Consider the following 27,804-nt stretch of genomic DNA (forward strand, 5'->3'; position numbering starts at 1 on the left):
AGAAGGGTACAGAAACCACTTCAGGATAGTGGTTGCCTCTGAAAGGGGAGGAGAGAATGGGATGGGGAGGGGCACATGGGGGATCCAGTCTACTCTGATATACTTTATTTCTGAAAAGAAAATCTGAGGCAAATATGGCAAAGTGGTAAGATTCGGTAATTCTGGGTGGTAGATTAGCATTATTACTCTATGGTAAAAATATTTCATTAAAAACATGCATATCTTTAAGATGTTATTATTTGGGTCATGTATGATGTTCTAAAAACAGCCATTTTTTACTTTTGCAGTGACTTGGAGTCAAGAAGATTTTCTGAGCATAATTTATACATTTAACCTGTAAAAAAAGTCATCTTGGAATTGGTGGGTTATCTTTGATCTTTCCTGATGGCGTGTTAGGTCTGTAGTGTAGAGTAATATGTGTCAGGGATGCTTTTTAGAAATTGTTAGATCAGGACTTTTATGTGTTAGGTCATTCTGAAAGTGGTCATTTACTGCTTTTTCCTCTCTCGTCCCAGGAGACTCTTTTTGCCCCATCTGAAGTCCATATGGCTCTGTATGATGAGGACCTCCTGAAAAATCCCTTCTATCTGGCTCTTCAAAAGTGGCGTCCTGACTTGTGCAACAAGGTGGCCCAAACCCGTGGCATTGTAAGTGCATCGATTCCGAGGGTGGTCCTTCTCCACTAGGCTTGGACCGAGCAATGCTGACAAGGCCACAAATATGGTAGACTTCAGTTAAGTTTAGAGGGAGTCGGGTACAGGCCTGCTAAGTGCACCAAGCCCCAGACCATGCTCCGCATGTGAATGAGCAGAGAGGGACCGCCCCAAGCTGCTTCCTCCAGGCAGCCTCCTGGGACTGCACCAGCCCAGGGTGTAATCCTTTCTCTGAACTCTCAGCCCCTGTTGTCACTGGTCTCACGGAATTCACCTCTGTTTCTCTTGTTTCCATGGGGACCAGGAGGGCTTCTCCAGTGCAGAAATCATATTCCTCCTTGTCTGTGAGATGGGTGCTCACTCCCACAGGATAAGGGAACGTGTATACACACACATGTATGTCGCCTTCAAAGGCATTTCCTAAAGAGAAAGAACCGAGAGAACTTTTGTAATAGAGGCCACAACCTCAGAAGCCTACAGGAGCAGCCAGGGAACAGGAGCAAGAGAAGAGAGAAACCATAGTCTGCTGCCTGGAGGGAGGGCAGGCCCCGTGCTGCAGGTCTTTCTGGCTCCCAGATTGGTGAACTTGGCAGGCATCTTACCTACACACCGTGGGACACAGCGAGCTGGGTGCCTTTGTGCCACCCATCTGCCTTGGGCCCTCTTTTCCTGTGTTGTCCTCTTTTCTTCTCCTACTTGTGTTCCTGCTTCTCTTGCCATATGATACGATCTTAGGTGTGTCAGGCGGCTGAGGATTTGAACCAATGGAGAAATCCGTTAACTCGGGTTTCTCTGCAAGCTTGGAACTGGCTTTTCCCCTACCCAGTCCAACTCTCTGCCTTCAGAAGCCTGATTTTTTTCAAGTCCCTTCTTGTTTTTATGATTGGTTTTGTGATTAATATCTTTTACCCAGAATTTTTTTACTTTGGATTTTAGAAGTCATAAACTTCGTTATAAAAAAAATTAGAGAGTAGAGCTGTTTCCAGAGAAGAAAATAAAAATCTCATAAAGCTCACCAAAGGCATTCACTGTCATCCATTCATTTCACAGTAGCTATTAAATGCTGCTGTATGCAAGGCACTATGTTTGATGTGGGGATTCAGCCAAAACCATGAATAGGCATCATGATCTTTACCCTCACGGAGCTGAAATTCTAGTGGGAGAGGTGGTCACACTGTGGATACATATTGAGTAATTATGGTAAGTGTCACAGAGAAAAAGTAGGGGAAGCCAAGCCATCATGTTAAATGGGAGGGCCTGACCCAACTTGGGAAATACTTCCTTCCCATCTTTGTTCTATGATATTTAAAAAAAATATTGTCTAGATAAGAGTGTGTCATCATATGTAACTTTCTCTTTTTAAAATGCTACACTGCGAACCCCGCAGTTCTTTCTCAGGAAGCCCTGGGGGACCTGTCTGTCTTGCTCATCGTTGCCAGCCCAACACTGGGCGGGGGGTGGGGTGGGGTGGGGGGCGGGGTGGGGTGGGGGGGTGTCGAATGGTATGTGATCAGCTTGTACACAGTTCTCCGATTGGCTGATGGCCAGGCAGCAGGGTGGTGTCACAGGGGTTATCAGTCCTTAGGCTTCAAGAGGCCTGGGCTATGTGCTCATGGTCCTCTAGTAGTTCTTCCATTTGCGGGGTGGGGGTGGGGGTGGGGGTGGGTGGTGGTGGCGGTTCACACCTGCAAAACAGCTCAGGAGATTTGCAGAAAGATGCTTCTTAAGCTGTGTCATCCTGCATTCCAGTGGTGCCCTAGGCCCCTTACTGCAGCCCCCACTGAGATCCATTAGGGGCTGCTTGGGGCCCACACTGGGCAGCACTAGATTTCGGGCCTTCCTTGGCCTCGTTCGGTGGACTCGAGAATCAGCAAGGCCAACTCCTCAGCACAGGTCAACTGTGGGAAGGAGCTAGCTCTCGCCATCCCGCTCAGCCTGGCCAGGTGTTGGTGACTAGCCCCTGCCAACTGTTGGCCGTGTGATGGAGCTCCAGCTCATCCCTGTCTAATCTGTTGTAGTGCTCCTTCCGTGTCTGTTCGTTGAATGAAACAGTAGAGTATCCCAGTGGCCTCTAGAAGAGCGCTCATCCTTTCTGCCACCGCTGAAGGACCCACGTGGCCTCAGCAGGTGAATGCTGAATTTCCTTCCATGGGGCTTGGCCTTTGGGCCAACTTTGGCGGCCCCTGAATCTTCCCTGGGGATTAGAGTCCTTTAGTGGGCTCTAAAAATGTGAAGTCACGACTTTTGAATGTGTGTATCCCCAGGGTTAACTGCCTTCCCCCTTACCCCTGCGAGCCGAGTTTGGGCCCTGCCCTCACAGGCCGGCTGAGGGTGGAGGTTGGCGGGCCTCTCACCTGCCCCAGCCCCTCCCCGGGTTTGGCCGCCTTTGATGGGACTGCCTCCACGTCCTCCACCGTCCGCTCTCTGACTGATCCATGGAGGCTCCTCTCCCAACGTCCCCCCATTCCAAGCCCAGAGGCCTGTGACACCCATACACGGCTTCTCATGGTCACCTGTTCTTGTAACCCTCCAGCTATTATGCACCGTGGCTTTTTCAGAGCCAGCTGGGCAGGCCTGCTGTACCCCTGGGTCTCTTGTCCATGGAGCTATGGCAAATGTTCTCTAGGTTTCCCTGGTGGACTGCAGGTGGGTCCATTTGCCTGTAGGAAAAACAAAAATGACAAAAGGGGATTAAATTTGGTCCTTTTATTGTGGCCCTCTAATTATGGGGTACTCGGGCTTCTGAGGGCTAGCCTAAGAGCCCAGCAGCAATGGCTTCCACGTTCCGGAGAACTGACTTTCCAGTAAATACCCATACTTAGCTGAGCTAAGGGTGCTGAGGTCCATATTCCAGTTCTCAGGATTTGTTTAGTATAGGTTGAGGTGACAGACATTGAACATCTAGGCACTGTGCTGGGTCTGCAGGGTTACACGGATGAAAGGGGAACGCAGCATGCCTTCAGGGAATCCCAGAAGCAGGCCATTTGCAGCACAGAGGGATGAGTATTAGGACAGAAGTGGTCATGGGCTCCTGTGGACTGGCTGACCCAGCCTGGGGAGGAGTCAGGAGGGCACCCTGGGGTGATAAGAGTAATGCTGCTTCTTGCTTTTGTTCTTTCTTTTCTTTAATGACGATTACTTATTTAAAAAATTTTATAAAGGGGCTATAATAAAAAAGTTTTATTGTTAAGCTCTGAACTGAGTAGGTCCCTAACTTATGGTCTGCTTGGTCACTGTAAAGTTTGTGTCCTCCACACCGGCTGTTAAAACTCCATGACCTCGGGACTTCCCTGGTGGCACAGTGGTTAAGAATCTGCCTGCAATGCAGGGGACATGGGTTCGAGCCCTGGTCTGGGAAGATCCCACGTGCCGCAGAGCAACTAAGCCTGTGCACCACAACTACTGAGCCTGTGCTCTAGAGCCCGCGAGCCACAACTACTGAGCCCATGAGCCACAACTACTGAAGCTCACGTGCCTAGAGCCCGTGCTCCGCAACAAGAGAAGCCACCGCAATGAGAAGCCCACACACTGCAACGAAGAGTAGCCCCCACTCGCCGCAACTAGAGAAAGCCTGCGCGCAACAACCAAGACCCAATGCAGACAAATAAACAAACAAAAACCAACTCCATGACCTCTGTTCCAGAGGTAGTCTGAACCTCCATCTTACGAGAGCCCCTAGGCACCTGGCCCTGTCTCCGGAGGGTGGCTTCATAGCTGCTCCACCCTACTCCTCCGTGTCTGGCTTCCTCACCCCGGTCTCAGCAGGATCCTGGTGGAGATGGATGGGGCCACAGAGAGCCAGCTCTGGCTTGTGCTTGCAAAGAAGTGCCCCGGGCAGCATTGTCTGCCTGAAAACTTTGGGGGAGTCCCTGAAATTGGAGACCCCCAGTGCACTCAACAGATACTGATTGGCACCTACCGTATGGTGAGCAGTGTGCTTGGTGATGGGGATTCAGTGAAGTAGGAGCCGGTCATGCCTTATTCAAGCTAAGGAGGCGGAGAAGATGTGTGTAAACAGGCTCACAGAATGCAGTCACAGGTGTGGGGACAGGGGTGGGGTGTCTCTGAAGCACCTCAGAAGTTGCTGGTCCCTCGGAGGCCCTTCCTTAGATGGGACTATGTGACTCTTTGATCCGTTGAGCTGGAGTGGGGCAATCACTTGGCCTGCGTAAACATCCCCTAGACCCGGTTCATGCTGTCCCCTGGCCTGGGGCCAACCCTTGGGTTTCCAAGATCTTTCTGTGTTCACGGCTGCCTTGAGGCCACCTAGGAACCTTGAGGCCGTTTCTCAGTTCTGGCTCATACCTGAGGGCCTCCCGTTTCTTTCTAAGTTGCACTTTCATTAACATTTAAAATTTTTATGTTTTTCTCCCCCATTTCTCATTCCACATCTGCTACCACCAAGCCCATTCAGGACCTTTGCACATGCTTTCTTCTGACAAAAATGTTCTTCCCTTAGATCTTTAGTTGGTGGTTCCTTCTCTTCATCCATTCCTTGCTCAAAAGCTACTTCCTCAGAGACCTCCCTAACCACTCTACCTGAGTTAGCGAACCCTTGCCCCACTCCAGTCATTCTCTGTCCTGATATTCTGCTTCATTTTCTGCATAGAACTTACTGATATATGGAATATGTGTTTTATTATTCAGAAATCTCTATCCTCCACTTAGAATGTAATGTCCATGGGGACAAAACACCGTTATCTCCAACAGTGCCCAGTGTCATGAATATTGAATGAGGAAAAAACAGAAAAAACAAACTCAAATTTTAATAATTAGTTGAATAAAGTTGGCTATCTGAAATTTTTTTTCAAAACTTATTATGTTTAATTTCAAACATGTACAAGTGGAACAAATCATGCAATGCACCCCACGCCCCCATCACTCAGCTTCCGCAGTGCCCAGCTCAGATGCCAGCACATCTCACTTCTAACCCTGCTGCCCTCTCCCCTTAGCCAGGGGACCATTTTGAAGCAAATTCCAGAAAATTATATAAGGTAGTCATGTGATTTCATCTGTAAATATGTAGGAATGTAGTTTTAAATGATAAGGACTTAAAAAAGTAATCACATACCATGATCACAGCTAAAAAATTCTTCAGTATCTCCTTACTGTTGTGAAATGCCTAGTCACTGTTCAAATTTCCCAGATCGTCTCATAATTTTTTGTTTGTTTTCCAGTTGGTTTGTTTAAATCAGAATCCAAAGGTGATCCACACATTATTCTGGATTGGTAGACCTTTTTAAAAAAAATTGAAGTATAGTTGATTTACAGTATTATGTTACTTTTAGGTGTATAGCAAAGTGATTGAGTTATATATATATATATATTTTTCAGATTCTTTTCCATTATAGGTTATTACAAGATATTGAATATAGTTCCCTGTGCTATACAGTAAATTCTTGTTGCTTGGTATGCCTTTTAAATTTCTTTTCCTCCTAACTTTCTTGAGCTAAACTTTGAAAAGAACAACTAAACTGTACCTACTCAGTGTGTAAAACTGGATCCATTTTGACATGTGTGTAGACTTGTGAAATCATCACCACAGTCTGTTTTTTTAACTATAAGCCCCACTTTCCTCGTTTTCCTTCTTTCCTCACAATTCAAGTATCAAGGTCATTCATCCTGTAGAGTTTCCTGCCTTCTGGCTTTTGCCGGTTGCAGTCCTGTGGTGGTATTTACCATGGTCCTCTGGTCTCTGTATTTCCTGAACTTGGTAGTTAAGTCTAGCTCTGGGTCTGATTCAGTCTTGATTTTTTGCAGAGAGGCAAGCCCACTTCATAGACAGTTGTGATCGTCCATCAACGAGGGCCTCCCTTTTCTGCCGTGAGCAATTGGCGTATCCCTCGTGGGGAGAGAAGCTCTTTCTGACCTGCCTGAGGAAGCTCCTAATGACAGCTGCTCTTGAAGGCCCCAGAATTTCGTGGTGTCTTCACAGAGGAAACTCCAGCAGATGCTGGGCTGTGCTCCCTGCTCCCAGCACTGGCCTCCAGGAGGCCACAGGACTGGGCTGTGGTGAGGTGGGGCACAGGAGGTTGAGTCCTGGCTCTGTCACTCACTGGCTGCGTGCCCCTGGACAAGTTGCTGAACTTCCTTGAGCCTCAGTTTCCTTGTCTGTACAGTGGGGATAGTGCATAAGCTGCTTTTCTTGCGCCAGGCTGCTTTAGGAGCTGGGGCTCTGAGGGACTTCACCACTTTGGTCGTCGTCTTCCAGGTGCACTTGAATCTGAGAGATTCCTCTTAAACGTGAGTCCCTGGGCCAAGCACAGATCCACCTGTGGTTGCCAGGGCAGCTCCTTGCCTTTGCTGCGTTGAGCAAAGAAGCTGGTGCCCAGTCAGCATGGTGGCCACGGTGGGACCAAAATTCATGTTTCAGGTTGAGCCTGCCCCAGAGACACAGTCTGGCACCTGAGACATCTCTGGTGGAGGTGGCAGCCTGCAACAGGAAACTATTTCTGTGGCTGGTAAAACAAACTGTGATCACAGTTCAGCTTTAAAAAGCATAGAAAGAAGATGGGAAGGAAACTGTCTTCATTGTGCTGCGTTTATCATTCAGGTGGTGGGATTCCGTGTGATTTTTTAGTTTCACTTTTCTGTACTTTCCAAACTATTGTTTCTTCATCTGGAATCATTCCTGAGCCTGCTGAGGACAGAGGGGGCCCCTGGGGTAGCTGCAGGGAGGGCCCAGCAGGGGGGGAGTGAGCCCTCCAGTCTGAGGCCCCGGGATGGGAGAGGCGCGGGCTTCCTCCCTCGGCTGGGTGGGGGCCTCAGCTTCCATCACAGTGACAACAGATCAGCTGCTGCCCCTTTGGCCAGTGACCCCAGAGGTTCTCTCTGCCAGCAGGTCCCCGTGGCAGTTCTGCTGGAGCATCTTTGGACGCCTCGTGTTCTGCTGAAGTTGTAAATGACACGTCTATTGAGTATTCACCCTAATTTTTTTTTTTCCAGGTGTTAGTACCCTGCAAAGGAAGCCTGTCAGGCAGTGTTCAGTCTACTTGTCAATTTGAGTCCTATATTTTGATCCCAGTGGAAGAACACTTTCAGACCTTAAATGGAAAGGTATTCTTTTGTTTCTTGTGGGTCAACCAGGGCCACTCACTCAGTGTTTGGGAGTGGGGGAGGGGAGAGAATCCTGCTTCTCACCCTTTCACGTCTGTGTTACATGATGGCTTTGACACCACAGCAGCCCTGCTACCTTTGAGGGCAGAGGAGCTGGCTGCAGCCAGGAGGTGAGGCGGGGCTGGGCACCTCTCCCTCAGCCCGTGGGTCTTCTGCCGGGGAGTCGGGGAGTGGCTGGGACACCTCCCCAGAGAGGCCCTGTCAGAACAAGCTGTTTATCCCCAGTGCCCTTGGGATCAGGGATGAATTTCTAATTTAAGAATTTTTTGTTTTGAAATCATCTCAAACCTATAGAAAGTTTCAGTAAGGTACAGAGAACTCTCACATACCTTTCTGCCCAGATTGGTCAGCTGTTAGCATTTTGGCCACATCTGTTTTATTTCCTCACCCCTATCCCCATCTATCCATCTTTCTGTCTATCTGTCTACACACACACATTATTACTTTTTCTGAACCTTTTTCAGAAAGACTAAGAGTTGCAGACACCATGTCCCTTTGCTTCAAAACAACGTGTATTTCCTATAATACAGCATAGTGATCACACAGAAAATTTAGCATTGGTAGAATACGCTTCTCCAACATACCGTCCTTTTTTTATCTTTTTTGGTTTTTCTGGCCACACCCCAGCATGTGGGATCTTAGTCCCTGACCAGGGATCGAACCCGCGCCCCCTGCATTGGAAGTGCAGAGGCTTAACCACTAGACCACCAGGGAAATCCCAGCATACTGTCGTTCAACAAATTCTGCTAGTTGTAATACCCTATTATAGCAAAAAGGATCTAGTTTTTTAGATCCAGGATCACATCTGGGATCATGCAGTGTATTCGGTGGTTAGTCTTTTTAGTTTCCTTCCATTTGGAACGGTTCCTCAGTCTGTGTCTTTCATGACATTGACATTTTTGTCTTGCTTTGTAGACTCTCCCTCAGTGTGGGTTTCTCTGATGTTTCCCATGATTAGATCGCAGTTATGCCTTTTCAGTAGGAACGCCTCGGAAGGGTGTTTTATCTCTCTCAGTGCATCATGTCAGGAGGCACGTGACGTCAGTCTGTCTCATTGTTGATGTTAACTTTGGGGTAGGCATTCTCTTATTTTTTTTAAGCAGAAGCATATAGGTTCCGAGAGGGGGTGGTTCCATCCCTGGTCAGGACTGGCCGTGGTCCCCAGCCTACCTGCAGTCAGGAGTGGGGGCCCACACTGGTGTAGCCGGGGCCGTGGGCACTGGGGGTGGGGTTGAGGAGGGATGGGTCCAGGGGGGTGGGTACCAGTACGCCAGTCTGGGGTGAGGGGTGGTCTGCAGCCCTGTGGCTCCCAAGCATGCTGCCATTTTCCTGCCAGGGATCTGCTCACCACAGCTGCCCGTCAGTTTACTTGTTCTCTTCCTGGTACCCAAATCTACCAAGAGAACAGAGGCACTGGGCTCATCGTGGCTGGTCTTCCTGGGCACCTTGGCCAAGGCCAGAGTGATGAGCCATGGAGGGGATGCAGCGCGCATCCTTTGGTGCTTCTGGGTTGCAGCGTCGGGTCATTCTGACCTCTTATTCAGAGAGGAGAACCTTCTTACTTTTTCCTTTTGCGGAGGGTACAGTGCTTTTGGGTTGCAACATGTGAAAAGGATCAGGGTACTATGTAGCTGGAGTGACAGGGTGAACAAAGAGGGAAGAAACCATGTTAGTATCAGAAAGCAAGCTGGAAGAGTATTGGTGCCCCCCCAAACCCACACTGGAGCAGAGGCAGGCGGGTGGGGTGAAGTGCCGGATGGGGACCAGGCTGAGGGGTTGGCAGTCACACGGGCTGCTGGTGCAGTGACGGCTCTCTTGTTCCAGGATGTCTTTATCCAAGGAAACAGGATTAAACTAGGAGCTGGTTTCGCCTGTCTTCCCTCAGTGCCCATTCTCTTTGAAGAAACTTTCTACAATGAAAAAGAAGAAAGTTTCAGCATACTGTGCATAGCCCATCCTTTGGAAAAGAGAGAGAGTTCAGGTATTCTGGGAGAAAACCCCTTTCTCCTGGTTGGGAGAAATGTGCTTGTTGAACTTCCTCCTGACGCAGCTGTTGTAAACATCCCATAAAATATTCAAGAGCCCGCTAGAAATCTGCATAACTGTTTACAATGATTCCCCCTAAAACTTAATCAGAAAGCCATCCTGAGCCAAGGTGACGTGGATTAGGCTGCTGTGTGTGGGCTGCACATGTTGGGTGTTACACACATAGACCTTAGTGGGAATGGCGCCCCCTGGAGTTGTGCAAAGCGGCAGCCCTGGCTTTGTCTCTGGGCCTCAGCTTTAGGGCTACCTCTTACAGCATTATTACCCACCCAGCCCCGCTGCTGTGCTTCTTTGAGATCTCATTATTTTTTTAATTTATATATATTTTTTGCAGTACGTGGGCCTCTCACCGTTGTGGCCTCTCCCATTGCGGAGCACAGGCTCCGGACGTGCAGGCCCAGCGGCCATGGCTCACGGGCCCAGCCGCTCCATGGCATGTGGAATCTTCCCGGACCGGGGCACAAACCCGCGTCCCCCGCACCGGCAGGGGGACTCTCAACCACTGTGCCACCACGGAAGCCCTAGATCTCATTATTTTTAACAGATACTAATTCTTTGGTGATCCACGAAGTTGAGATAACAATTAATGTGCCAAACACTCCTATCTGAGGCTCTTATTGTCAGGAATCAGGGCTTCCTCACCACAGCCTCACAGGTCATGCCTAGGGTCCCAGATAATTCAGGTTTGGTCCCAGGAAAGGGCTTCAAGAGGACCAGGCTCTCTGGACCCCCAACTGGGCTGCTCTTGGGCGATATCTTGAAATAAGGTCATCCCTCTCCTCCTGTGGAAGATGGAGCGTCAGATCCTGGAGGAGCAGGACAAAGGGTTGTGGGACTTGCCCTGTTAGGAAACAGTGAAGCCTTCAGCCAGCCTGACCCTCTGTCTCTGTTTCAGAAGAGCCTTCAACACCCTCAGATCCCTTTTCCCTGAAAACCATCGAAGACGTGAGAGAGTTTTTGGGAAGACATGCAGAGAGATTTGACAGGAACATCGCTTCTTTCCAGCGAACGTTCAGAGAGTGTGAAAGAAAGAGCCTCCGTCATCACATAGTCAGTAGCCGTGTCTTGCTTTGCTAGGCGTGCCTTGTCTCAGGCCAGTTCAGAGCACCAGGATCCCTCTCAGTTCACTCTGTAACTTTGCTGCCTCCATCGTTGGAAGTTTTGTTTAAATGTTTCTTTTTACCTATAAAAGTACTACAGACCACTGTAGAAAACTTGAAAATCACAGAGAAGTATAAAAATGAATATTGTTATCATCTATGTTAACCCTAAGGGGAATTTTTCTTCCTACTTTTAATGCATGTACCTAAAAAAAGTTGAAAAACAAATCACACACTTGATTTGATAAGCTTGCTTTAGGATTTAGAGCTTGTCACCCAGGAAATCCATTTTGTGAAATGTTCTCTTTGCCCCAGGACACGTTACACGTCCCGGGTTTTGTGTCGTGGCCCCGGGTCATGAGGGTGACCGCTCTCTGCTCTGTGTTGCACAGGACTCCGTGAATGCTCTCTACACCAGATGCCTCCAGCAACTGCTGAGGGACTCCCGCCTGGTAAGCAGCACGACGTTCAAAAGAGATACCTGCCAGAGAGAGAGGGACAAATAGCATGTACCACTTACGCGTGGAATCTAAAATATGCCACAAGTGAGCCTATCTACGGAACAGAAACAGTCTCACGGACATAGAGGACAGACTGGTGGTTGCCGAGGAGGAGAGGGTTGGAGGAGGGATGGAGTGGAAGTTTGGGGTTAGCAGATGTAAACTATTATATATAGGATGGACAAACCACAGGGTCCTACTGTATAGCACAGGGAACTATATTCAACGTCCTGTGATAAACCATGATGGAAAAGAATATAAAAAAAAGAATATGTATGTATAACTGAGTCACTTTGCTGTACAGCAGAAATTAACACAACATTGTGAATCAACTAAATAAACCAAAAAAAAAAAGAGAGAGAGACTTACAGTTTGCCCACATGCTAGGCCATGCTCTGTAACTGTACTCGTCTTGTCCTCCAGAAAGTGCTCGCCAAGCAGGAGGCCCAGATGAACCTGATGAAACAGGCTGTAGAGGTAAGGGGCCAGGGCAGCGAGGGGAGAGAAGACGGCAGTGCCGGGGGCTCCTTTGTTGCCCACCCCCCACTCACATGCCTTGAACTGGGTCCTGTTGATTTCACAGATGTATGTCCAGCACGATATTTACGACCTGATCTTTAAATATGTGGGGACCATGGAGGCAAGTGAGGTAGGTTCTCCATCGTCATCATCCAGGATGGAAGCCCTGTTCTAAGCCTTTTAAGACATTTGAAGCTTCATTAAAATCTCTTGTTAGGATGCTGCCTTTAACAAGATCACAAGGAGCCTTCAAGATCTTCAGCAGAAGGATATTGGTGTGAAACCTGAGTTCAGGTAAAGGTTTGCACTGCTGCGGCCGTGTCCTCAGGGGCCGGGGCACCGTTCGCCATCCCCCCCCGCAACCCCCGAAGCAGCAGTGGCGGCACTGATTTGACATGGTTCAGACCGTGGAGCAGGGCAGTTATTTGTGACCAAAGATAAAGGGGCTGAGGTTGGCAGATGACTGTTTCAGAGCTGGCATGCTCCTGCACCCATCTGCCAGCATCCGGTGAGTGGGAGCCAGAAGGGGTGGAGTCGTACACAGCTGGTCTCTGGGCAGGCATGCAGCTCACCCACGTGGGCCCTGCACACAGATGTCTCTCCTCACCTGCCAGTCTGAGGGACCCCTGCTTTAGGGGCATCTCCTTTTGGATTAAGTTTCATTTTATTACAAAAATGTCTAGGGACTTCCTTGGTGGTCCAGCGGTTAAGACTTCGTGCTTCCCTGCAGGGGGCACAGGTTCAATCCCTGGTTGGGGAACTAAGATCCCGCATGCCGTGCAGCTCAGCCAAAAAGTAAAAAAAAAAAAAAAAAAATCTAAATTGTTTATGTCTAAACTCCCCCCCACCCCCCGCCCATTGGCCTATTTCATTCTGGGGCTAAGGCTTGCTGATTTTTTTCCCTAATTTTCTGGTGCAGCTACATCACCTAGCAGCTTGATTGGCACCTTGAAAGCTGCTGGGTTTTGCCAGTGACCCGAGTCAGATTACTTCTGAGTTTCTAGTTTTGTTTGGCTGTACTTACGGTTTGCTGTAAGAAATGTGAATCTGAGGTATGGGATTAGATCCGAGAAGGAGGGCCCTCACACCGTGGTCTTATGTGGTCACTTTCCAAATTATTTTGCAGCTTCAACATACCTCGTGCCAAGAGGGAGCTGGCTCAGCTGAACAGGTGCACGTCCCCGCAGCAGAAGCTGGCTTGTTTGTGGAAGGTGGTGCAGCTGATCACCCAGTCTCCCAGCCAGAGAGGTGTGTGCTCGGTGAAGGGACCTGCAGTGGGGTGGCTTCATACATCCAGCTGCAAACATCTGTTGAGAAGCAGTGCCATCTTAAAGGGTCATAGAGATGGGTGGATGGGCAACAGAGCATTTCTGCGTGAGTGCCCTGGCGTCTGATCTGAGGAGTGGGTGCCTAGTAATGGGAGTCGGGGGGCAGGGTAGGTGAGGCATCTTTAGGGTGAGAAAATGCTGGTGGAGAAGCAGCGGCCTCAAAAACGAGCCAAACTGGTGATGGAAACATGGGGGTTCAACTGTTAAGTTGTTCTCTCTAATTTTGTATACGTTTAAAATTTTGCATTATAAAAAGTAAAAACAAAATAAGCTAAGAAAAAAGTAATGAGAAGGCAGATCTGTGTGGGCAGATAGGGGGTGATCTTCGAAGCGTATTATCAGTGAATGAAATGAACAGGAGTGTGTATGGTACCCTTCCAGCAGTATTGCGGAAAGGGGGCGACTCTGTATCCATATATACAATGGGGAGATCATAGAATGTGGACAGGTACGTGGGAAGCAACAGCAGTGGCCTCTGGGAAAGAAGTCTGGGTGGCAGGGATGGGAGAGATGTGCACGGTTTGCTCTTTTGTACTTTTTGAAATTTTAAATGTGTGAATGGATTACTTAAACAAAATTTTAATGAAAACAACAGAGTCAAGCTGCAGATCGGCATTAGACTCTGAGGTGTATAAAAGAGAAATGATCCCAGGAGGAAAGAGGCTTTTGGCAGCGGCTCTGGCACGCCTTCAAGTTGTATCCACCATTGCTGACTTCCTCGGGCTTTTTATCTGTCCCGGGAGGTAACGAGGGGTGGTCTGCTTGCAGTTTGCTTCTTCTGCACGTGTTCTGAGGATGCTAAGCATTCATTTTCCCCTGGAGTCTGACATCTATTCAGGACACTAGAAAGGAAATTGTGCGATTGAATTTCTCCCTGATGTGTCATCTTCCTGGATTGTGGTTTTGTGGGTTGGATGGTGGGGGGGGGGAGTTGATAACACTTGTCGGTCCATTTGAGTCCCAGGATGGCTTTGAACATGTGTTTCCCACTTGCAGTTAACTTGGAGACCATGTGTGCTGATGATCTGCTATCAGTCCTGTTGTATTTGCTTGTGAAAACGGAGATCCCTAATTGGTAATATTTTTTGTTAGAATGCTTTTTCAAAATGGCAGCACTGTACTGGGGTGGTTTTAGTGTCACTCTAGGAAACTGAGTGCCCCTTATGAGCCAGGTACTGCCCTGCTTTCGTCCTGCAAGGGGTGGCTGTCATTCCATGTACAGATGGGGAAACTGAGCCAGCGAGCTTACGTTTCTCATTCTGGAGCATGTGGCTAGTCAGTGGCTGAGCGGGAAGCAGACTCCAATTCTGTCTGGCTCCAAAGCCCGTCCTTTTCCCACAGAAATGCAAGTTCCCTGTATAATTACCAGCTTTCTAAAAACTAGCCCATTCCAGGAAACTCGCAAGTAGCTTTACTTATTTTCCTAATTGTGCTCCCTCTAAATAAAGATCCAGGGACAAGCAGCCCTAGCTCCCAGGTGCTAACCGACTTGATGATGAAGCCAATAGCATTGTTTCTGCCAAAGTGTTAATTGGGTATACAGCAATAAAACTTTTTTCTTCCTTTTATTAGGATGGCAAATTTGAGTTATATCAAAAACTTCCGATTTAGCAGCTCAGCAAAAGATGAACTGGGATACTGCCTGACCTCAGTTGAGGCTGCAATTGAATATATTCGGCAGGGAAGCCTCTCCGTTAAGCCACCGGTAAGACCTCCCTCCTTCTCTGCCCCTTTTTTGTGGGTGTCACGGCGTGTGTGATGGGGTTCTCAGGGTGGTGTGGGGGAGGGGCAGTCAGAGATGCTCTCCTCAGAGAATGGGGCCTCAGCCCAGTGAGTGAACACTAGCACCCCGTAGGTTGTGAAAGTTTGCGCGTTATCTTGTCCTTCACATTGTTGATCTGCTTCATTAATCCTTGTCATCCTCAAAAGCACACGGGCAGAAGGGGAAGCTAGAAGCGGTGAATTGGGGTATCCTGATCATGATGGGCAGGAGATGAGATTACTAACGTCTGCAGTTTTCAGGACTCAGTGGCCCTATTATTATTTTCTTGGTTGGTTGGTGAGCTTTGGCTAGTGGAGGCGATGATGTTCCCATGAGAACTGTGAGACTCTTGAACCAAGATTGCACTGCTGGCTTATTTCACTGCCATACCAACCAGCAAAACATGACAGTACTCACAGAAATTGCAAAGTTGAAATCAATCGAATGAAGAGATTTCTGTATTAAAAACCAAGAGTCCTGGGACTTCCCTGGTGGCGCAGTGGTTAAGAATCTGCCTGCCAGTGCAGGGGACACGGGTTCGAGCCCTGGTCCAGGAAGATCCCACATGCTGCGGAGCAGCTAAGCCCGTGCGCCACAACTACTGAGCCTGTGCTCTAGAGCCCGCGAGCCACAACTCCTGAGCCCACATGCTGCAACTACTGAAGCCTGCGTGCCTAGAGCCCGTGCTCGGCAACAAGAGAAGCCACTGCCCCGCAACAAAGAGTAGCCCCCGCTCGCCACAATTAGAGAAAGCCCGCATGCAGCAACAAAGACCCAAGGCAGCCAAAAAAAAAAAACCAAAAAAGCACCAAGAATCCTGAGGATTGAACTTAGATCTTAATTTTCCCCTGATGTTAGACGCTCCCAAAGTAATAAGTTGAAACACGTGGAAAAGAACATAGGCCTGTTCAGACAGGACCACTCGGGTACAAGCAGTTCCCTGAATTCATTTATTGTTAACATGTTTATGTATTTTCTAGTCTTTTTCCTTGCCATGTATACTTTACATAATTGAAATTGTAATGTAGATAGCCTTGTATACTTTTTCCCCAAAATGAATAGTTCTATTTTTTTCTGATTAGAAAACTATTTGCTTATAAATAATATGTGAAATATAAAAAGTAGCAGTGAAGACAACAAAAGCCTCCCATAAACACACTAGTTGAGGATGACTTATTAACATTTTGGTATATGTCTTTTTTCTGCACTTATACAATTATATTTTTAACCAGAATTTGAGCTTATGCTGCACTTGCTGGCACATAGCCTGACAGTATCATGGTGCTTGCTGAAGAATTAAGTTCTGTTCTGATTTGATTGCCTACACACATACGCAGGTGAAATTAGAGGCTGTGCATCTCATCTCAGATGTGGCTGGCTGTGACTCCCGTGAAAAGTTGTTTCTAATTTAGGGGGAAATCATTAACATTCTAGAATGCACACGTGTGTGTTCACGGGCGCCTCTGCATACACACAGGTCTGCAGAGTCAGAAATGTCACTCGGGGCTTCCCTGGTGGCGCAGTGGTTAAGAATCCACCTGCCAAGGCAGGGGACACGTGTTCGAGCCCTGGTCTGGGAAGATCCCACATGCCGTGGAGCAACTAAGCCCGTGCGCCACAACTACTGAGCCTGCACTCTAGAGCCCACGAGCCGCAACTACTGAGCCTTGCGTGCATACTGCAACTACTGAAGCCGGCACGCCTAGAGCCCATGCTCCGCAACAAGAGAAGCCACAGCAATGAGAAGCCTGTGCACCGCAACGAAGAGTGGCCCCCGCAACTAGAGAAAGCCCGTGCCTAGCAACAAAGACCCAGTGCAGCCAAAAATAAAATAATAAATAGATAAATTTATATATATATAAAAAAAGAGATGCCGCTCACTTCCAGAGTTGGGCAGCAAGATTTCTTAGTTTGAATTGTCTTCTGTGAGGTTCTAGGAACACGTGTTGTTCCCATGGTGCCTGCGGAGGTTTTCCATCATGGCCCTGCCCTTCTGGTTCTTTCCCTCTGATGGGTCTCCCCTCCTGGACCCACTACCCTGCAGAGGACTTGCCTGATGCTCCTTGCTGGGGCCAGGGGTGCCCCTTGTCACCTGGAGGGAGGTGCCCACCTCTTGAAGGTGCTCCCGTCCCCTTGCTGCACCCATCCTGTACCACAACCATCCTGCTTTCTTACTTTCTGTGGCATGTAGGCAGGAAGTCCAACGCTTGAAGGCCTTTGGCCAGAGAGTAAAGAGGTGGTTGACCAAACACTAACAGTCAGCTTCTCACACATACTTTTCCTTCAGAAAATATTCCAAGTGGGATTGTGGCAGTGTTTGAGGGGTGGCCCCTCTTGTGCTGGTGTTGGTTTGAGTCCAGCCCTTGGGCAAGTCAGTTTGTCTCTCTGAGCCTCTGTCCCTCCTGTCTACACTGGGGATCGTGTTACGTATTTCACCCTTGCCAGGTGGTTGCGAGGATCAAATGGCATATTTGAAAGTGCCTTTTCGAAGTGTGACGTGATACTGATGCCCTTCCTTGATCTGGCAACACCGGCATCTGGATGTCTCTGTTTCCTGGCTGTCTGGTGCATCCTGCGTGGATAGCCCCAAGGATGGCCGTTAGCTTGGGTGGGCAAGGGGGGGACACAGCCCAGTGCGCCCGTCTTGTCTGGGCTGTCAGACCCTGGTCCTGCCCTCCCATTGGAGGGTGGTTGGTCCCCCTGGACTTGCGACAAGGTTGCATCATCCTCTCGGCTGGCCATGGAGCCCGAGCCTTGGGTCTTGAGTGCGTCAGGCCTGAGAGATGTCCTTTTACCTTTATGGACAGAGCAGGTGTTGTGGCTTCCTTGTCTTTCGTGATGCCAGCGTTGGGATTCCGTCTGTGGCATTGCCTGTGCCTTAGTGCAGTTCCATCTAGGAAAGTGCGAGGCCACGGCTGCTTGTCGGTATTGATAGAATTTCCCGGGGAAAGAGCCCAAGTGTATCTCCACACAGCAGGTGAGGTTTCTGAAAAGCATTAAGGACTAAGTGTTAGGAAATCAAATAATGTTTTACTGTTGACTCTTTATATACTATAATGTAGTTTCACAGAAATTTTCTCCCCAAGACATAATCATACTTGAGATGACCGTAAACATTCTTTGAGCATGTTCATTAATGAAGACTTGAGCTTTTTTGAAAATAACCATTACTGGGATGACTCTAGATTTACCTCTGTGGACAGAAAAAAATGGAGGAGAACCTTGAAAGGATCTCTACCCTTCTCTGCTTCAGCTTTGCAGGTCTTTTTCACATTACTGGGCTTCCAATAAATAGTATTTACCTTTTCCTGAATTGGTCTTAGCTGATATGCTCTCTCTTCTGGTTGCTCATTCTTCCCTGACCAGTCAGTCCTGGAAGACCTGCCTCTTTTCATCAGTGCCCTTCAAACAGTCACCTAAATGGAGGAAAGAGCCCCAAATTTACCTGAACAATAAGGTCTTTGATGTTTCTCTGATTTACAGCTCAGCTGTAAATCCCTGAATAAAACAGGTTGATCGAGCCTTACACAGCATATACCGACGGGGAGCAAAGGTAGCTCTACGTCTGAGGGTTGGTGTTTGTCTGCCAAGACAACTCCATGAGGGCGGCTGGCATGAGGGGCCCTGCTTGGCAGTGGGCCCCAGAAATGCTGCCACCTCTGTCTTTAACTGGACCTCTTCGTCAGAACCTAGGGGGCCACAGAGAGAAATGTTCCCATAATTTTCTCAGGGTTTGGTGAGTTCTTCTGGCAGCAGCTGGCTGGAAACAATTCCATCTGTCTCCCACCAAGATTCTTTTCGAGGAAGTTAATTTGTTACCAATTTAGTCACAGGTGCTCAAGTGAGCATTGAAGTGTCTCACTAGAAATGATTTCATAGAGAAAGGATACATTTTTAGATTTCTATATCCAGGTAAAAATTACCTGCACTGTGAAGACCTGAGTTTATTCTTGGGGTGGACCCCATATTTTATTGGACTTTGGGCCAGTGGCCGTGTTGTCTGATGTTTTAGTAAGTATGTTCAAAAAGCAGGACCCTTCCCTCTCTTGCTGGTTCACACTGGGAAGGGTAGACCAGCCTGTCACATGGTTCCCCTGTCTGTGGACCCAGGTAACATGCAGCGGACAGGGCTCTGCAGGCATTAGGACAGATGTTTTGAGAGGAGGGGGAGGCCGGGACAATCCAGGTTTCCACGTGGGGGATGGTGCTGTGTGCATGCCACATTTCACACTTAGAGATGCCACATTCCACACACACACACACACACACACACACACACACACACACACACACGGAGCCATCATGCTGCCCCCTCCCAGATTCCTGCCGGGAAGCTGTCATCAGAGCCCCACTTCCTGGAGAGGCAGACAGGGAGCCCCTCTCCCAGCCTGATGAGGGTCTGTTGTGCAGCTCCCTGGGGGCGGGGAGAGGCACTGCTGGTCCTGTTTTGTGGGAAACAGCAGGGATCGTTCCTGGGTCCTCTGTTTTCAAGGATCTGCACTGACAGCTCACGACGTGTGATAAAACGGATTGTCGGCTTTTCTTGCAGGAGTCCGAGGGATTTGGCGACAGACTGTTCCTTAAGCAGAGAATGAGCTTGCTGTCTCAGCTGACCTCAACTCCCATTGACTGCTTGTTTCAGGTAACACACGCAGAGGTCCTGCGGGCACAGATATGTGAGGGGCTCTCCATCCTCCCACACCTCTGTAGAATCCATCAGGGTGGTCTGTGTAGCTCAGTGCAGGGGTTCATTTTGTGCTCGAGGGAGTGATACGGATGCTGGATCAGCTCGGCTGCCCGTCTCCCCCGACGTGAGCTGCGCTGTAGCCCCACTGGGCAGCATAGCGAGGGCACCGGGCCCTGCGTGTGGAACCCTCTGCCCGGCTGTCCTCCTCTCCCCATTTGGCGAAACATGGCTGGTCCTTCGCAGTCAGCTCAGTGGCACCTCACTGGCAGCTCTGCCAGAACTGATGCCTCTTCTTGGCTCCGGGAGCCCCAGCTACAGATGTTTGTGTGAGTGTGCTGGGCTGGGAGCAAGGCACCTGGTGGTGGTGTGATCCTCAAGCACAGGCAGGCGGCTCCTTCCTCAGATCTGATCTACCGCTGGGAGGCTGGCGAGGTTCCCTACGAGGCAGCCGTCAGAGGGCCACCCGGGGCCAGGGTGGGTTCCATGGAGGACCCAGAGCTATGCACCCCTCAGAACATCTCACTCCCTGTGGGGAATACATCCAGGCCTCACAGGGGTGAGCCCTGCAGGTTTGCTTGTTGATGGGGTCTTGTGATAATTACAGCTGTCCTGCAAACCAAGGCTCTATTAGATTCCTAGACGATTTGACCCTTTAATGGGGGTCGAAGTCTACTCCAAGGCTCAGGACGTATTGCCCCCCTACTCCTGTGGCTCTGGGAATTTTGTCATGTCGTTGTTTCTTTAGCTTTGGAAAAACCCTAACATTTATAAAAATAAAAGAGAGTAGTGCAATTAAGGAACTCCCGTGTAGCCATCTCACAATCCTGTTTCATTTCTATCCCCTGCCCCACTTTTCCCCATCCACCCAAATTATTTTGAAACAAGTCCCAGAGAGCAAATTGTTTCGTCCATCCATACGTAGATGTGTGTTTCAGTAAGGATGCTCAGAAAATTCACACCTTAGAGAGCGAATAGTTCCTTCATATCAATAGTGCTTTTGATGTCACCTTTTAGCACATCGCATCAGGTAACCAGAAAGAAATGGAAAGACTTCTGAGCCAGGAAGACCGAGATAAAGATGCCGTCCAAAAGATGTGTCACCCTCTGTGCTTCTGTGATGACTGTGAGAAACTCGTCTCAGGGTACGAGGATCCTATGTGGGCTCAGCGCCAGGAAGGGGGAGACTCGGGGCCTGGGCGGAACTTTCCCACTTGTTTGCTGTGAGATTTGGAAAAAGGAACTTATCCTCACTGCACTCTGCTTCCTCTGCTGTGAAGTGGAGAGAGTAACGTCTGTCCCTTTGGAGAATCAGGTGGAATAAAGATTGTAAACATACCTGGCACCCTGCTCGGCTGCTTTACCAGGGGAGGTGGGCAGAGGGCGTGCCCCAGGCTCGGAAAGTGGATTTTAGGATGGGAGGACTGTTGGCTCCTGCCTGTAACCTTTCTGGTTTCCCCTTATCCTTATTGGGCTCTTTTGCTGGTTGTCAAGGCCTGGAGGGGTGGGTGGGGAGAGAGGCCCTGCGGAAGTCGGGGCTTCTGCTTTCTGGGACACGGTAGAGGAGACCCAGCTTGGATCATACCTGGAGATCTGTCTTCTTGTCCCAGGACCCTGGTGTATTTCTCTGTATCCTCTTTCTCTTTTAGGAGGCTGAATGACCCCTCCATTGTCACTCCATTCTCCAGAGACGACAGGGGTCATACACCGCTCCATGTGGCTGCCCTCTGCGGTACGTGGGCAAAGGGATGGGGCCGAGGGTGGCCCTGCAGAGAGTGGGTGGCTGCTGGGTCTTACTGTGTGGTTGCTTGGCACTGCCCCTGGGCTGGTGGTCCAGCCAGGGAAGGCTTGAATCTGAACTATGAGAATGGTCTCAGAATTGGGGTTCTTATATTCCTCCTTTAAAAAATATAACTTTACTGTCTTTAATTTATTTTTTTATTCTTTTTTTTTAAACATTCTTTTCCAGTATGGTTCATCATAGGATACTGAATATAGCTCTCTGTGCTATACTGTCTTTTAAAGTACACATGCAAAAAAAAATGTGCACTTTCAAGGTAGAAAACACAAACATCTGTAGTATCACCCGCCATCCTTCTGCCTCCCAGAGATCATTTTGATTCATGACTGTCTGAAATGTCAGCATGCTTGTGAGTGTGTGTGTATAAAATAGATGATGCTGTGGGGATCATACTTTTCTGTACGGTGCTTTTTTCACTCGGCAACACGTAAGAACATTTCTCCATGTCAGTATTTTTTTACTGGTTGCACAATATTCCATCCTGTAGATTGATGCACCATGGACTCTTCTGTGGACGCCTAAGGCTCTTTTCTCCTACCTTCTGTGGCTGGGGGCTGGACTGCAGCCGAGTCCCCTCCAGGGGCTACCCCAGAGTGTTTGGAATCTGCAGAGGCTGACCTCACGTTAGCACTGGTTCCCCCCAAGCAGAAAAATGCCTCCCGGCGTGTCTCGTGCCAGGGGATGAGAGGGTGAAATAATGCCATGGCTTCACTTGCAGGGTTTGGAAAGCCCTCTCTCTTCCCTTCTGTTCTGTAGGGCAGGCATCCCTCATTGACTTTCTGGTTTCCAAGGGCGCGGTGGTGAACGCTACAGACTACCATGGCTCCACCCCGCTGCATCTTGCATGTCAGAAGGGCTGTCAGAGCGTGACGGTGAGCATCTGGGCTCGGACGGGCTGGCTCTGCACGTGGCTTTGCAGGGCTGGCCCCTCTTGTGTTCCACACTGGCTCGGTCGGGCCGCAGGGAGGGCTGGGGTCTCAGGCACCTCACGGAGGGTCTGCTGGGCAAAAGCTATTAGGTGTAGATTTGAAATGTCACGGTAATATGGGGGAGGAAGGGTGGGGCTGTAGATTTTTTTTTATCTCTAAACTTTTTTTTTTTGTATCATACTTTTTAATAATGAGATAGGATTTTCCTTCACCCACCCCCAAGATACTAGAAATATTTTAAATAGGGCCCCAAGATGGACTTTCCCATAGACTTAACATCTACTGATGAGAAGACGGGCCAGAAACTAAAAGGCAAAATTATTTTGCCAGTCAGTGATGTTTCAATTTCAGCTTAAGTTGTTTGGTACATAAAGTGCCTCACTGCTAGTGATTGATGGGGGTTGATTTTCTTTCTTTCTTTTTTTCTATTTTTAACTTTTATTGGAGTAGAGTTGATTTACAATGTTGTGTTAGTTTCACGTGTTCAGCAAAGTGAATCAGTTATACATAAACATATATCCACTCTTTTTTTTTTTTTTTTTTTTTAGTAATCTCTAAACTTTTTATCAGGAAGGATAAAAGTGCTGATAATATTTTTTGCTTTGGTTTTTTAAAATTAAAAAAAATTTTGGGGGCTTCCCTGGTGGCGCAGTGGTTGAGAGTCCGCCTGCCGATGCAGGGGACACGGGTTCGTGCCCCGGTCCGGGAGGAGCCCACATGCTGCGGAGTGGCTAGGCCTGTGAGCCATGGCCCTGAGCCTGCGTGTCCGGAGCCTGTGCGCTGCGACGGGAGAGGCCACAGCAGTGAGAGGCCCGCATACCGCAAAAAATAAATAAATAAATAAAAAATTTTTGTTTAAAAGTATAGTTGATTTACAGTGTGTTAGTTTCAGGAGTATAGCAAAGTGATTCAGATATATAGGTGTGTGTGTATATATATATAATGTATTTCTCTCTCTATATATAATATATATTCCTTTTCAGATTATTTTCCATTATAGGGTTGATATAATTTTAATTGTAGTGTAAGTAGATAAGGTTGAAAATGGAGACCAGCGACTTCCCGCTGTGAGGCTCTAGGCCGTGCTCCTGAGGAAGCGCGCGCCTGCACTGCCGGGCTTGCTGGTGCTCACTGCTCTCCCCTCTCCTTTGGAAGCTGCTGCTGCTGCACTACAAAGCCAGCGCCGACGTGCAAGACAACAACGGCAACACCCCTCTGCACCTGGCCTGCACCTACGGCCACGAAGACGTAAGTGGTCCTTGCTGCGCCGAGGGCGGCCGTGTTTACCCTTTCTCACAGAGAAAAGTGAATTTCCAGTCGGTTGAATGTCGTATTTTATGTTGACAGTTATTGGAACATTTGGCATATAATTTTTTTAATTAAAAAATTTAAAAACACATTACAGATGCTGTATTGAAATAACAGAAATCTAAAACATAATTGTCTTTTCCTGAAATGAAATCATGTGCATTCATCTCCGCTACCATCTGCTTCTTACCTTTCTTCATACTCAATTTTTACGTTTTATATTTTTAAAGAAATATCAAGGAATTTCATCATTTCCGTGTTTGCTTAATATTTAACTCTGTGTGTGTGTGTGTTATTTTTTTCCTAACCACCCTCTCTCACTTCTCTCCATGCTAATATCCAGGTAGATTTATACAGATGTGGGTTGAGCCTGGGTTAGGTGGTTGATGAGCGAAAACGAGATCATACCCTACACAATTTTTTGCAGCTTATTTTCCTAACTTAATCATGGACATCCCATAGGTCAATAAATGTAGATCTAACCCGTTCTGTAATCGCTACACATAGTCTATGACGTGTGTTGTGTCAGGGTCCTTAAGACCACTCCCCAGTTCAGTGGTTCGCTAGGAGGGCTCACAGGATGATCATATGGTTGTATGCACAGCTGTGATTTATTGCAGTAAAGGGACACAGAGCAAAATCAGCCAAAGGGAGGGTCCAAGGATGAAGTCCGGAGGAAACTAGGTGCAGGCTTCCAAGTGCATCTCCCCGTGGAGTCACTCAGGACAGCTTATTCCTCCAGTAACGAGTCCTTAACAACACGTGCAAAGTGTTTTCCTTCTGGGCAGCTCATTAGGGACTCAGTGCCCAAGATTTTGGTTGGAGGCTGGTCGTGTGAACACCCTTTTGCCTAGAACATTTCAACATTCCAGACTCCCAGAAGGACAGCAGGTGTTCAGCATAAACCACTGTTGGACAAACTAGGCCCAGTGAGCCCCTCTCATCAGTCAGGGGACTGTGAGAACACTCCCCAAATCCAAGCTCCCAAGGAATATTGCAAGTGAAGGGGGCCAGCCTTGCAAGCAGGCCTTTCCGGGGATGGCGGTCTCAGGCCTGCTCTGGTGACTCCTTTCTGCACATGATGTGCGACGATTTATTCAGCCATTTCTTATTGATTGGCAGTTGGGTTCTTTAAAAACAAAAACAAAAACGATGTGTCCTGATCAGGTGATCTGGAACCCTGGAGGTCTAATGTTCTGTTACTGTATGTTTGCTTGGCAGATGGTGCCTTGATCGAATTGGGACGTGGGCCGAGGCTGCGGGCTGCACAGATCTGCCCAAGGCCGGGCCTGTGAGTTCACAGTGGCCTTTCCCATTCTGTTTGCAGTGTGTGAAGGCTCTGGTCTACTATGACGTGCAGTCCTGCAGACTAGATATTGGTAACGAGAAAGGAGACACTCCCCTGCACATTGCTGCCCGCTGGGGTTACCAAAGCATCATAGAGACGTTGCTACAGAACGGAGCGTCCACAGAGATCCAGAACAGGCTGAAGGAAACGCCCCTCAAGTGTGCGTTAAACTCAAAGGTAGCCTTTTTCATCTCGGAGCAGCAGTATGACTTTAAACGATATCAGCATCGCAGCTTAGGTCTTGGCCGAGCTGTTCAAACCGTGCATTAGTCCCCAAGGCTAGAACTTGGCCGCATCTTCTCTGCTGCACTCGGGACCTGGTCGTTCATGGGTTTTACCTATTCATCTTATTTTCCATCTTAGTAGGCGATTTTCGCAGTGTCATGCCAAGAGCTGCTCCCAGCAGAGTTTGCCCCGGCCTCTGAGTGCTGTTGGTTTCTGGGCAAGTGGAGTGAGAGTAAATGGGACGGTGGCTCCGGCCGGGAAGAGCGGGGACAGGGTGTTGGAAGCAGCAAGCATCGGCTCTGTTTTACTGTTCCTTCACCCTCAGCGCCTAAAACTTTATTCTGATTTGGCCAGCTTCGAACGTCGTTGGGTGTAATTTCCTTCATAAATGATTCATTAATAAACTACTAGCCCATCCTGCTGGTAGTTTCTGGAAGCACATAGTTTGGGGCCACATGTCATGCACTGCTTGCTCATGAGCAGGTGGGGAGTGATGGGAGCTTCCAGAGGCCAGGCCTTCCCAGCAGCAGCTCTGTTGCTGGGAACAGCTTCCAGAGGTCTCGCCCCCCAGCAGCAGCTCTGTTGAAGGGGTGTCCTCAGAGAAACGTGTTTGGCCAACTAGCCAGAGGAAGCCAGGGCCACGTGCGACGGCCATCCGAGGTCCTGATGCCCAGAGCATCCCGGCTAGTGGCTCACATAGGTGATGTCATTTTAATACAGGTCTCCAAGTGTCTCCCTTTGCACAGGCCCTACTTTCTGCCTCTTGATGTTTTATAATTTCCAGTCCTCTTCTAGGGAGTTCTTTTAGTTTGTTCATGTCTTCTTCTAGGAGTAGCACAGTTTTTGTTTTTAAACCACTTTATTGAGGGATGATTGACATACAAAAAGCTGTACGTATTTAGTGTATACAACTTGTTGAGCTTGGAGACAAGTCCACACCCATGAGACCAACACCACAATCTGTGCCATAAATACATCCATCACCTCCAGAAGTTTCCTCCCGCCCTCTTTATTTATCGATTATTATTTTGTGTGTGCGATAAGAACACAACATAAGACCTGTAGGAGTGTGGTTTTTTTTTTTTTTTTTTTTTTTGCCGTACGCGGGCCTCTCACTGTTATGGCCTCTCCCATTGCGGAGCACAGGCTCCGGACGCACAGGCTCAGCGGCCATGGCTCATGGGCCCAGCCGCTCCACGACATGTGGGATCTTCCCGGACCGGGGCACGAACCCGTGTCCCCTGCATCAGCAGGCGGACTCTCAACCACTGTTCCACCAGGGAAGCCCAGGAGTGTGGTTTTTGAAGGTTTAAATCCCTGCTCCTGACCCGGGGGCCTCAGCTGCCCATGCCCTCAACGGGGTCTCAGCTTTGTAGCAGCCAGAGCCACGGGACTGGGTGATACCACCCTTGGCCTGAGATGCCCATGAGGGGCTGAGGGCACCTCTGCACTGGAGCTTCTCCAAAGGCCTTTCCAGAGGGAGCTCTGCAGACACAAGGAGCAGATGGCTTTCTGGGCTCAGCTCCGAGCTGGTCCCACTTAAGACCCGTGGCTGCCAGTGGAAAGGTCACACTTCAGGCCTGTGGACCACCAGCCCAGGCTGGATGAGGCAGCCTTTGGGGCCCCTCTGTGCCTGGGCTTCCCTTGTCCGCTGAGCCCATTCGTGGGGAGCACTGGCTCCTGCTGTTGAACTTAGCATGGTCCTGAGTAGGTTCCCGCCTGCTCTGGGCCTTGGTGTCCCCCCGTCTCTCCAAGGGCCTGCCTGGGCCATGCGGCTTTCCAAGGAGGTGGGTGCAGTGGGGCCGTAGGGGTGATGAGACCTTGGCGACCCATCTCAGTACTTTTCGCGTCCCCTTTGGCCTCCTAGATTCTGTCCATGATGGAAGCCCACCATCCGTCCTTCGAGAGGGAGCAGAAGTCTTCAGAGGTAAGAGAACGGGGCTGCGCTTGCCGGCCCTACTTGAGACCAGCCTCTTGTCTGGCCCTCACCCACCCCTCACCGGGCTCCCTGGCTGCAGGTGCCCGCGCGGCCCCCTCAGTGCTCCGTGGATTCCATCAGCCAGGGCTCCTGCGCTTCCAGCTTCTCATCCGCGTCGCTGAGCTCCAGGCAAGAGGAGCCCAGAAAGTTCTACAGGGAGGTGAGGCCCCCGGACTGGAGGGCAGAGAGGGGTGGGGGGCGGCCTGTGTTCTGGGGGCCAGTTAGAGAGCCCCTGGGGCAGCGTGTCTGCTGTGGCGAAGGTCAGCGCCCTCGAGGGAAGCCCGGCCAGCCTCACCCTGCTTGTCCTTCATGGACGGACGTGTGTGTGTGTGTGTGTGTGTGTGTGTGTGTGTGAGAGAGAGAGAGAGAGAGAGAGATGGGAAGGGGGGTATTCTAAGAAAAGTACAGGTAAAGTCACCTGTAGGTCCACTGCTTTAAGATCATTTTACGAAGTAAATTCTCTGCCCTTATCCCCCTCTCTGTCAGCACCCTTGTTAACCTGATGTG

The 27,804-nt window shown here is 49.2% G+C and overlaps 1 protein-coding gene across 17 annotated transcripts in view; it reads left to right on the plus strand.

Moving 5' to 3' along the window:
• ANKRD27 (ankyrin repeat domain 27) overlaps window positions 1-27,804 on the plus strand; it is a 53,465-nt gene that overhangs the window by 8,714 nt on the left and 16,947 nt on the right. For 9 of the 17 annotated variants that reach the window (XM_089902953.1, XM_022585855.2, XM_089902948.1 and 6 more), the window contains 21 exons: window positions 288-360; window positions 516-647; window positions 6,414-6,670; window positions 7,599-7,709; window positions 9,594-9,750; window positions 10,711-10,865; window positions 11,308-11,367; window positions 11,839-11,892; window positions 11,999-12,064; window positions 12,152-12,228; window positions 13,061-13,182; window positions 14,259-14,337; window positions 14,835-14,967; window positions 19,574-19,666; window positions 20,726-20,853; window positions 21,358-21,440; window positions 22,266-22,381; window positions 23,594-23,686; window positions 25,074-25,271; window positions 27,187-27,246; window positions 27,338-27,457. In XM_089902953.1, coding sequence (XP_089759079.1) covers window positions 6,542-6,670; window positions 7,599-7,709; window positions 9,594-9,750; window positions 10,711-10,865; window positions 11,308-11,367; window positions 11,839-11,892; window positions 11,999-12,064; window positions 12,152-12,228; window positions 13,061-13,182; window positions 14,259-14,337; window positions 14,835-14,967; window positions 19,574-19,666; window positions 20,726-20,853; window positions 21,358-21,440; window positions 22,266-22,381; window positions 23,594-23,686; window positions 25,074-25,271; window positions 27,187-27,246; window positions 27,338-27,457 — 2,034 coding nt within the window. In that variant the 5' untranslated portion in view covers window positions 288-360; window positions 516-647; window positions 6,414-6,541. The other 8 variants (XM_022585848.2, XM_022585858.2, XM_089902955.1 and 5 more) reach the window with 7 other exon arrangements.

Source organism: Delphinapterus leucas, chromosome 20 (assembly GCF_059928025.1).
Source record: "Delphinapterus leucas isolate spDelLeu-1000000601 "Yukka" chromosome 20, BTC_Dleu_Yukka2, whole genome shotgun sequence".
Lineage (NCBI taxonomy): Eukaryota > Metazoa > Chordata > Mammalia > Artiodactyla > Monodontidae > Delphinapterus > Delphinapterus leucas.